The sequence below is a fragment of the Miscanthus floridulus genome, chromosome 19, assembly GCF_019320115.1.
Source record: "Miscanthus floridulus cultivar M001 chromosome 19, ASM1932011v1, whole genome shotgun sequence".
Lineage (NCBI taxonomy): Eukaryota > Viridiplantae > Streptophyta > Magnoliopsida > Poales > Poaceae > Miscanthus > Miscanthus floridulus.
Genome location: NC_089598.1, coordinates 62758436 through 62770592, shown reverse-complemented (window position 1 = coordinate 62770592; position 12157 = coordinate 62758436). Strand labels below are relative to the sequence as shown.

General features: G+C 51.1%; 1 protein-coding gene across 1 annotated transcript; it reads right to left on the bottom strand.

Moving 5' to 3' along the window:
* Positions 1–201: 201 nt before the first annotated feature.
* LOC136529599 (uncharacterized) lies at positions 202–5016 on the bottom strand. Its single transcript, XM_066522676.1, has 6 exons — positions 4801–5016; positions 4696–4720; positions 4477–4573; positions 3416–3563; positions 1208–1273; positions 202–659 (listed from the first exon to the last, which is right to left on the bottom strand). Exons 2-6 carry the CDS (start codon positions 4697–4699, stop codon positions 597–599), a joined length of 378 nt encoding a protein of 125 aa, XP_066378773.1. The 5' UTR covers positions 4700–4720; positions 4801–5016; the 3' UTR covers positions 202–596.
* Positions 5017–12157: the final 7141 nt, after the last annotated feature.

Genomic DNA, 12157 nt, shown 5'->3' with positions numbered 1-12157 from the left:
ATCTTGGTTGTATGCAAGTTGGTTTGAAATCCTTCGTGGTTTCAGTTGACTACTGGGTTTATATGAGCTCAAGTACGAGAATTTGATCATTTCGGCGATCGTTTTTGTACTTGTGCTCTTATAAATTAGACGGTTCTGTTACGCTAAGCGTGTTGGAGGTAGAAAAACCCAACACAAACGCATAGCCATTTCATCTCCCCAATTTTTAATAATCCAACAACTGAATTGAGATAGTACATGGAGTTAGTGGCAAATAGGCTGACTAAACAGGCTCACGATAAACTGTATCATGGAAAGCAGCTCAGGGCTATGGACCGCATTCGCACTCACTTGAAACCCAACTCAGGGATAAAAGACTGGGGAAACACACACTTGCATACTTGTGCTATCAAGGATGCTCACCCAGCTGTATGTGCAAAGATCGTTAATATTGTTGCACTTGCCCCACGAACCATAATGTTCCTGTGCCTGGCTGATGAACCAGCCATTCCCAATGATGAAATATAAGGCATGCTGTTAATGAATGATTCAGCATTGTTACAGCCGGTTAGGGAGTTTGGTTTTGGGTTGACACTCGCACACCATACCACGCTACCCTAGCTACCCTGCGTGTGTTGTAATCTTGAGACTTCTTTCCTCTTAATGAAATACGGCCAAATCTGCACGTTCGCGGAAAAAAAAATCAGCATGAATGAAATATGATATCTGAATGAACGATTTGTAGATAATAGGGCTAGATTGAGGGAAGTCATATAGAGCCATCTCTCCTAATTGGTATTTATTTCTAATTTGGATTACCAGTGTTCGTGGTTGTGGGGGGTTGTCCGTTGTACTGTAGGAGGATCAGCATGTATAATTTCCACATTATCTGTGGAGGCACTTAGGCAAAGTGGTGGGAAAGTGTTGGTCAGGAAATGGTTCCCATGGAAGTGGCACATGCAGAAAAATGGTTTTCGTGGAAGCAGTACATGACGAGAAGAAATTTGTCAGGTTAGAAACGCCGCTCTATTTGTACTGTTCTGCAGTGTACCAAAATAGGAGGAAGGACACATAATAAGATGCTTACATTTTCCAACCACACAAAATGAACTATAACACGAAACTAAGCGTTACATTGTACGCCTAGGACAGAACAAAAGCAATAATGAGGCTCAACTCTGCAATTTAGAAAAAAAAAAGTTAACAGGAAGTGGGGAATGAAACTTACGAAGATAGTACGCTGGAAGTAGACCAGCTGGGAAACCAAGACTGACCTTAGAGCCCAGGCGAATCTCTACAGAGGAAGGTAGCTCAGTTTATCAAGGTCATACGCTACATAGCAGAAGGAAAATGAGAAGTACAGTTATCAAAAGGAAAAGAAGGAAATATACGAAAGCAGGGAAAACCAACATAGAACAGCATAGATCCAAACTAAATTTTGAGATAAAATATGTAGACACAACAAATCGCCAGAGACGATCACATGTAGCACCAACGCTCAACATAATTCATTGACCAAATTTTGTCAGGAAATATACAGGCATCATAAATCACATGCTACATGGAGGTACTGAACACTGGAAGGTTCAATCAGAGAGTATATTTACATAATACATATTTCATGGGATAATGGCACCGCAGCATGTAGATGTATAAGTTTCACTGATCATCAGTTATCGGCCATCTTTTGACTACAACTAAGTGTCATGTGCGGACGCACATATGCCAGGCGCGGGCGCGCCCGCGACGTGCGCCGCGCGGCTGAGCGCGCTGAGCGCGCTGGGCAGGCGCTGCATGGGTTAGCCTCTAGTGGCTAAAGATAGAAACTTAGATTAGTAAGTTGTTTTGGAAATTCCTAGAATTAAGGAGAGCCTTCTCCATTTCGGTTGGGCCATTGGCCATATATGCTTGTAATCGCTTCACAATCAGAAGGGGAAGAATTATATCCCTAATCTCTCTCTCTCTCTCTGTTAAGCCTGCAGTGGAGGGGGATAACCTCACCAGAGAAGACGGCCGACGGCTACGAACTGCGTAGCCGCGGTCCGGCCAGTCGGGGGTTCGACGCCCTTGACAACCTGGTATCACGGTCACAATTTCCATGGCACAATTTCCATTCCATTGGGGATGTGAACCTTCTCTTGGTTTGCAAACAGAGTGGAGGTGTCAATAACAATTGGCTTGAAAAAGTCTGGGGCTTGCATCTGCTGCTGACCTTGACTAGAGCTGCTAGCACCAGGAGCAAAAATGCCCGAGGGTGAAACCAGGGATGGGCCTGAGGTGGCCAGAGCAACCCCTGTCTGCAACCATGTGCTCTGACAATAGTGAGGTTGCATCACTTGACGAGGAATTATCATCATCGGAGTTAACAGTGACGTCAATTGGAATGTCAGACCCTTCTCCACGCATGAACCTCAGAGATGAACCAGAGAGCTCCAAGTTGATGACATCTTGAGGATTTAGTGGGTGGTGCAGGGGCTGACCCTGTGCTACCGCAATCGCATTCCCCTCTGCCGGTTGCTGCTGCTGAACTGCATCGGGGTTGACATTAATGTTTGCTGGCTCCCAAGCTAGCCAGCCAGCAATGTTGGCTGCCGGTGCAACATCACCATGTTGAGGATGGACTGCCTGCTGAACCGGGTTAGGGTGTGGATTGCCACCATGCGCTCCATGAGCAACGTCTGCACCTTGACGCTCACCTTCCCAGTTTGGGAACACCGGGTTGGCTCCCATGACAGGTGGTCCAAACTCTGGATGAGGCTCGCCATCGAATGGGACTGGATCCTCTTCGCCTTGGAATACATCTGGGAAGTTCCCATTCAAGATATACACTGGCAGTCTGGCACTGACCATGATCTGCCTAAGCCACCCATGATTGATCCTCTGGACACAACAAGACTGCAAGGAATTCTGTTCGGACTGAGCAGGAGAACACAAGGGTCTAGATCTAGGAGGTGTTTGGTTCTTTAGTCGCTCCTAAAATTCATGTCACATCGAATGTTTACATACTAACAAGGAGTATTAAATATAGATTAATTACAAAATCAATTACATAGATGGAGGCTAATTTGCGAGACGATTTTTTAAGCCTAATTAATCTATCATTAGCACATATTTACTGTAGCACCACGTTGTCAAATCACAGACTAATTAGGCTTAAAAGATTCGTCTCGTAAATTAGTCGCAAGTTGTGCAATTAGTTTCGTAATTAGTCTATATTTAATAATCCATGCATGTGTCCAAACATTCGATGTAACAGAAATTTTAGGAGCGTCTAAAGAACCAAACAGAGCCTTATTGTCATTGGTATACCAGGCAAGCACACGGCCACAACAAATTTAATACTTTTGTCTGTTAGCATGGATGGTCAAGGTAAACCTCTAACACAAAACAGGTGCAGTTAGGAACTCTATCCATTTATCATGTGGTCGTCACTTACATACAAAGTCTGACTGCAAGGATGATCTTGTGCAAAGCATGCACAGGGCGTCTGGTAAGAACACAAGGTGCCATGTCCGTCTGCTGGCATGGACTCATAGGGCACTGCAGTGGCAGTCGCTGAGCATAGCCTGCCACATCTCCCATCCCTTGGAAGAAGAATAAAATATTTATAGAAACGTTGTATCTTAGTGAATGATAAGAGTGACAATGGAAACAAAATAATGTCTCAAACTCATTAATAACCAAATAAGGTGACTTATAGTATTAGAATGAAAATAATTATTGGCAGCAAGAAAGACATGTAGTAATGTGTCATCGCCACATGTCCATATCAATCAATCCAACGAAATGGAAGGACAAAACTTACGGAGAAGTCTATTGCCACTGCAAACTATTGGTGTCAATCTTTTGTTATACGAAAGATCAAAATAAGTATTATAGAAGAAAGGAAGGAATTGAAGACCTGTGGGACAACGAAAATTACTTGGCAGCAACTTCGGTTATGCTTCCTAAACCTCAATTGGTTGATAAGTTATCAATCTGCATTTTAAAGATTCGTACTAAACCTATGACTGAGCAGAGTTAAGTTGTTGGACATACTTGAGATTCTAGAGATGGTAGCAGGCCTGCAGCAAAGGAGAATTGATCGATAGTTAAGGTTGACTAAAAAACAGGAAAAGGTGGAAGCACATGCATGTGTATAAAATTTTTGTCATGACATAACTACCAAATTTGAAAAAAAAAACAAAGGCAATATGTAATCAACAATTTCCTTTCTAGGACTGCAAATAAATTGGCAAACCCAGTGATCTATATTGTTAGAACTGGTAACAAAAATATCGCCGTTTTTGTAGTGGTATGCGTACATAAGTTAAATTCGAAGGAATTGAAATGTTTTTCTAGAGCCAATCCTAGAGAAACGAATTAGAGTGTGTCTCATTGATTGTATTATCTTACATTGTAGTTGTCATATTGTACATACTTGCAGAAAAAACAAATCAAGTGCGGGCCGCAAATAAGTAAAATTAAGTCCACATATTGGAAGGTTTAGAAGACTACCTAAGGGCTGTAAGGTTAACTGACATTGCTGAAGGGACCTGGACCTTGCTAGATAATTTCTGGAAAGACTCCCATGATTTCCATGGTAATGCTTTAACTGGCAATATATCAAAGACAATGTAAGTAGCATTTTGTTGGTGGACTACAACAAAAAACATGTATATGCAGGTGATGTCCTAGTCCACCAAGAAGGCAAATAAAAATGGACACTATGCTCACCCATATATATCTCTGCAAGAGTCAACTGCAATTAACACATATCAATTTGTCAGCGCAAAGAAATCTGCACAGAGAAGGGCCCTGGTGCAAGCGGTAGAGTCTTACCGCTTGTGACCGGAAGGTCCTGGGTTCGAGTCGCGGTCTCCTCGCATTGCACAGGCGAGGGTAAGGCCTATCACTGACACCCTTTCCCAAACCCCGCACAGAGCGGGAGCTCTCTGCACTGGGTACGCCCTTTTTAAGGAAATCTGCACAGAAATCATAAATCAGCAAGCAAAAATTGGAGCATGCTAACAACAATGGATAATGGGGATGCGGAGATTTCTTACGATCAGAAGCCAAGTTCCTGGGGTAGGAAGCAATTGTCTGAAGTCGCAAGCAATAATTTGGGAAAGAAAAAAAGAAAACACAAAGCTACAACTGGAGAGAAGAGAAGCAGAGCATTCGCCCTCAGCCTGACTAGTAGCTGCGCCGCCGCAGCATGCTTGAAGCGTGCCTCCGAGGGATCAACACAGAGAAGACAAACAGTGGAGCAGCAAGCATTGAAGGCCAAATCCTAGAACAGGAATCCAACTCAATGTGGGGAGAAATCAGAGAGACAAAAGCAAAATTACAAAATAAGAGGAAATTTAACTTAGGATCATCCCAGTACAGTTGAAATTTGAAATAGCTCTACTTTGTTTCTCAAGAATGTTCACATATTTGGTCACCCGACCAAACCAACAAACGAATGTTACCATTATGATTTGTGAAGCACATACATTTGATTGACACATCAAGTGACCAAAACCCAAAATAACGCCAGATGGTACGAGAGCATTTACAAAAACAAAAACAAAAAAAAAATCAAAATGATACGAGAGATGCTAGAGAAAACCTATGAAATACAGATTTCGAATAAAATACGCAATAGAAGGGTTAAAAGAAACAACTGACAACATCCCCAAACAAAACCACCTTGCCACAAACACTGATAACCTGATCACATAGCAGCTACAAACCAGAACTGCGACAATTCAGTTTACTTTCCACATAGCATGTCTACTACAGAGGAGGATACATAGCAACAGAAGATAGCATGGTTCTGGATACATGGATAGGTTAAGCTAAGCAGAACACTCTAGAAGTTGAGACATTTGCCCTTATAGTCTTGAGACAAAACAGGCATAAAAAAATGTCAATTCAGGGAAGATCCTTCCTAGAGAAGCGGGAACAGCAGCAGGGTCAAGCTCATAAAAGCCCCAGAGCTTGCCACCATTATCTTTTGTCAAGCGGAATGATGGTATCCCATGAGAAAATCTCAGGTTCTCTTTCCTTGGTATCTCCAGTGGTCTCTTCAGCACATCATGCTTGAACACAGACAGGTGGCCATTGACTTTGGTCAGGAAAGCAAACAGAGTGGTAGCTTCAGTACACATCTTGATCCAGCCAATGGCATAGTTGGCAGGACGATCTTTACTAGAAGGAACCCAGTCAGGTGCTGTTACGACGTAACTTGGATCTCAGGAAGTAGGGAGGGGAGTGGAGGACGCGTGAGGATGAACGGCGGTTGCGGACTGGCGGCGCCGTCTTCGTTGCCGATTGCCGCAGGCCAGACCGACAACCGGAATACAGTGAACAGGACGGCTGGGTGCCCAAGGGGAGAATATCTCCAATCCCAGGCTAAACCCCCTAATTCCAAATGTTTAGGCCTATATAGGTACTGTCCCACACTGCTAACAAACTTGATAACAAATTCCTGAAATCACTCCTGAATCTAACAAACTGGAAACTACTCTAACAAACTAGAAACAAACCCAAATGCTCCGAGGGAAATCACGTGCGCTGTCCCTCGGTCGGCCGTCCTCTACGGTGATACGTGGTGCCGACCATAACATCTCTTCCCCACTCGGAATACAGCTCGTCCTCGAGCTGGAACGACGGATGAGCCGCGCGGAAACCGTCGACCGGCTCCCATGTGGCCTCCGAGGCTGGCATGTCCGCCCACTTGACGAGGATGTGCCAGACGGCGCGCCGCAGACTGGAGCGGAGAACGCGTTCGGGCAGCAAGAGGGGCCGGCCGTGCTGAAGTGGGGGCAATGGTGGTGTAGCAGACGGCGGTGGAGAACCACGGAAGGGCTTGAGAACCCCCACGTGAAACACGTCATGGATCCGAGCGCCGTCCGGCAGCCGAAGGCGGTATGCGACCTCGCCAATGCGCTCCAGAACTTGATAGGGACCTGCATATTTAGGACCAAGGCTGCCACGCGCGCCAGCTGCGAGGGACTGTCGATGGAGTCGATGGAGTAGGCGAAGCCACACCCAGTCCCCCATAGCGAACGTGACGTCTCTGTGGTTGGCGTCGTAGAAGCAGCGCGCATGGTCCTGGGCCTGCTGAAGCCGAGCTCGCACCTCCTCCAGGAATTCGTCGCGGTTAGCGAGCAAGGTTTCCACGGCCTCCGTCAACGCGCGGCCCGGCTCATAGGCGATGAGAGCCAGCGGTGGCCGCCCGTACACCACTGTGAACGGCGTAGTGCGCAGCGAAGTGTGGTAGGCCGTGTTGTAGCAGAATTCCGCCCACGGCAACCAGTCCAGCCAGTCGCGGGGGCGGTCACCAGTGATACACCGCAGGTACATCCCGATCGTCTTGTTCACCGCCTTGGACTGGCCGTCGGTCTGTGGGTGGAACGCGGTGCTCATGCGGAGTTGGACCCCAGCCATGCGGAACAAGTCACGCCACACGTGCCCCGTGAATACCAGGTCACGGTCGCTGACGATGGACTCTGGGAATCCATGGAGACGCACGATGTCGTTGAAGAACGCCCGGGCCACCGAAGTCGCCGTGTACGGGTGGCCCAGTGGGATGAAATGGGCGTACTTCGAGAACCTGTCCACCACTGTCAGTAATACGCTCTTGCCATGTACCTTGGGTAGCGCTTCAACAAAGTCAATGGATATGTCCGCCCATACGCGCGCTGGCACGGGGCCTGCAGGATGTAGCGCTTCGGTCTTGTTCCGTTGGCATGTGGAGCACGCCTGGACATAGTCACGTACGGTACGGCGGTCGTGCTCGACGTAGAAGTCGCCGCGGAGCCGCTGCAGGGTCTTTTGGATGCCCTCGTGGGCGACAGTGTGGGCCGCCCGCAAAACGCCGTCGAGGACGGCGGATGTCGCCGGGACGAACACCTTGCCCTCCCTGAGCAGCAGGCCATCCCGGACGCTCCAGAGATCGCCGTGAGCGCCCGTGGCCGCGGCGTCGCGGCGCTGTCGCAGGGCGTCGTCGGCCTCGATCTCACGCCGCAGCTCGGTGAAAAGGTCGAAGATTGCCACGGACAGCGCGGACAGAGTCAGCGCGGTCGCATCCGTCTCGGTGTGGCCACTGTCCGCCATGACCGACACGTCGCCCTCGCGGTGCGACAGAGCGTCGGCGACGGTGTTCAGCCGGCCCGACGTATACTCCACCCTGAAATCGTATCCGAACAACTTACTTATCCAGTGGTGTTGCGGAATCGTCGACAGCCTTTGGTCCAGCATGTACTTTAGGGCGTAGTGATCCGTCCGCACGACGAAGGAGCGGCCCCAAAGATAGGGGCGCCAGTGCCGGACCGCCTGGACAAGGCCGATGAGCTCGCGTTCATAGGCCGCCACCTTGAGATGTCTTGCCGTGAATGGTTTGCTGAAGAAGGCCAAAGGTCCCGCGCCCTGGTGAAGAACGGCGCCGAACCCCGACCCCGATGCGTCACAGTCAACGATGAATGGCGCGTCGAAATCCGGCAGATGGAGCACAGGGGCGTTGGACAAGGCATGCTTGAGGGCATCGAACGCGGCCGTTGCAGCCTCCGTCCACTGGAAGGCATTCTTGCGGAGCAGCTGCGTCAGTGGTGCGGCGATGGTGCCGAAGTGCTGAATGAAACGCCGGTAGTAACCGGCCAAGCCGAGGAAGCCCCTGAGGCCTCGGGCCGACCGCGGCTGTGGCCATGTCTGGACGGCGTCCACTTTGGTTGAGTCCATGGCGACACCGGCCGGTGTAATCACATGTCCCAAGTACTGTACGGAGGAGGTTGCGAAGGCACACTTGGATCGCTTCAGGTGCAGCCGGTTTTCCCTCAGCACGCCCAGGACAGCGCGTAGGTGAAGTAGGTGTTCTGTCCAGGAGCTGCTGTATATTAAGATGTCGTCGAAAAAGACTAGCACCCAGCGACGCAGGAACGGCTTCAAGATGAAGTTCATGAGGGCCTGGAAAGTGGATGGCGCATTTGACAATCCGAACGGCATCACCAGGAACTCAAAATGGCAATGATGCGTCCGGAACGCCGTCTTTGGTACGTCGTCCGCGTGAACCCGAACCTGGTGATATCCGGACCTCAGATCGAGTTTTGTGAAAAATTTGGCGCCATGGAGCTCATCGAACAACTCCTCGACCACTGGGATGGGGAATTTATCCTTGACCGTGGCTGCATTGAGCGCTCTATAGTCAACACAAAAACGCCACGTTGCATCTGCCTTCTTGACCAACAGAACGGGTGCCGAGAAGGGTGATGTGCTGGGCCTGATGATGCTTTGGCAGAGCATGGCGTCGCACTGTGCTTCGAGTTCGTCCTTTTGAAGCTGCGGATACCTGTATGGACGCACTGCCACGGGTTCTGTTGCGAGTTTGAGGTGGATCCGGTGGTCACAGGGCCTCGCTGGTGGTAGGCCGACTGGCTCAGCGAACACATCGATGTAGGAGTCTAGGAGGCGGTCCAGGAGGGCAGCCTCCTCCAGCTGAGAGGTGGCCCGTGCGGCATGTAGACGACCGGTCGGCTGGACGTCCCATCTGGTGGATCCGATGCCTCGCCAAAACACGCGCTTGCCGTGGTGCCAAAACGCCATGCAAAGGTCGTCGAAATCCCAGAGGATGGAGCCCAGCGTGCGCAACCACTTTACCCCCAGGACCATGTCATAGCAGTCCAGAGGTATAGAGTAGCAGTCCACCTGAAAATACTCGTCGCCGATGCGGAGGGCGACGTCGCGGGCGAGGCCACGGCACGTGACGCGGTCACCGTTGGCCACGACCACGTGCGCGCCGCGGCTGTCGTGGAAGTGGAGGCCCGCACGGCGCGCGGTGGACTCACTGACGAAATTGTGCGTTGAACCGGAGTCGACGAGGGCAGTGAATTCATCGTTGCCAATCCGCACCTTCAGCTGCATGGTGTCCTCAGATCGAATCCCGGTGATGGCTTGAAGGGATATCATTGGGGCGTCCGGGTCGAACGGGGCAGCCGGCCCACCCTGCTCGACGGCTGGTGCGGACGCGACCGGACTGTCATCCTCCGGCTCCTCGACCACATAATCCGGCACCTCCAGGTAGAACAGGTGCTGACACTGATGGCCGCGCGCGTACGGCTCGTCACAATTATAACACAAGCCAAGTTTGCGGCGGTCCGCCATCTCAGACGGCGTAAGCTTCTTGAAGGGGCGTGGCGCGGGCGACGTCTTGGGCGCCGGGGTGTCCTGGCCGGTGGTGTTCGCCGGGAGCGCGGCCTGTGGGCGCCGCGGTGGGCGCGCTGGGGGCGCCGGCAATGCCAGCGGCCGCGGCGTGTTGCGGCGTTCGAACGCCCTGGCCAGACTCATGGCGCTTTGGAGGTCGCGGGGCTCGTGGAGCTCGACATCAATGCGGATGGAGTCAAGCAGGCCTCCCGTAAACAGTTGGGCCTGCTGCAGCGGATCGAGGCGGCCCGCGTGCGCCAACCGAGCCAGGAACACCTCCTAGTACGCCGCGACGGTAGACGAGAACGGCAGCCGCGCCAGTTCCGCCAGATGGTTTGTCCGGAGAGGTGGCCCGAACCGCTGGTGGCAAAGCTGCTTGAACAACTCCCAGGATGGCTCGCCAGTGTCACGCTCCAAAATGAAGTACCACTGCTGTGCCACGCCAGTGAGGTGGAATGACGCGATCCCCACCTTCTCGATCTCCGAAGTGACCTGAGCGCGGAAAAATCGATCACAGCGGTTCAGCCACCCGAGGGGGTCCTCCTTCCCGTCATAGGTGGGGAACGACATCTTGGCATAACGGGGTACAGCCATGTGGGGGATGTGGGGCTGTAGGGATGGGGAGTGCATGGCGATAGAGGGCATGGGGGGTTGCATGATGTGTGAGAAGGATGGCAATGGAGATGGTGAATGTGGGAAGGTGATTTGGGTTATCGGGACTCCGCCAGAGGGGGGGTGTGAGGTGACGGTGGTGGGGAGCGTGGTGGTGGATGGGAAGGGCGAGGTCAGGGCTGACATGGGTGGAGTAACCGATGGAAAGACCCCCGGTGCGGAGGTGAGCGGTGACATGACAACGCCGGACGCCGTCAGGCATGGAACGGCGCCGTGGTCGGGCGCCTGCAGATGATGCACCCCGAACTGGAACGACGAGGGCGCCGGCGGCGCGGTCGGGCCCTCCAGGGCGGCCAGGCGGGCGTTGATGGCGCCGAACTGCAGATGCATCTGCTGCTGAATGCCATAGAGTGCGGCTACAATGGCATCCGAGGTGATGGGAGGTGGTGTAGATGTGGTGTTTGGTGGTACAGAAGACATGAGGGCGTCGGAGGTGATCGTCGTTGGCGGTGGAATGGTGGTGGACGGAACAGCAGCGATCACGGAAGGAGGCCCAGAAGCGGAGGAAGACATGGCTGATACCAGGTTGTTACGACGTAACTTGGATCTCAGGAAGTAGGGAGGGGAGTGGAGGACGTGTGAGGATGAACGGCGGTTGCGGACTGGCGGCGCCGTCTTCGTTGCCGATTGCCGCAGGCCAGACCGACAACCGGAATACAGCGAACAGGACGGCTGGGTGCCCAAGGGGAGAATATCTCCAATCCCAGGCTAAACCCCCTAATTCCAAATGTTTAGGCCTATATAGGTACTGTCCCACACTGCTAACAAACTTGATAACAAATTCCTGAAATCACTCCTGAATCTAACAAACTGGAAACTACTCTAACAAACTGGAAACAAACCCAAATGCTCCGAGGGAAATCACGTGCGCTGTCCCTCAGTCGGCCGTCCTCTATGGTGATACGTGGTGCCGACCATAACAGGTGCCCAGTTCTTGTAGATGGCCCAGACCTCACCTACCTTTGGAAAAATATTGACCTGCTGCCTTGTACCAATTTCCAACCTGCTTACCACTAAATAGGAGAAAGCACAGGTTTCACAATGCTCGGTTGTTGAACTCCGGATCACAAATTTACCACAACTCACCATGCTCCAACCAATGCTTATCTACCTCCTGAGGGCAAGTCTCAAGCCAGGTCAAATGAACTTTGAATGGTTCCTTCTCAACTTTGTTTATCCAACCATAGTGGTTGGGAAAAGTATCAGTACTGCTGTAGAGAGCCCAAATTTGCCCACGGTCAAACTTCTCACACGAGCGGTCTTCGTTGAAAGAATCAGGATATGTAACACAGACAAACTCTGTGACTTTTTTCTTGTTGAAATCGATGAAAGAATCCAGAGT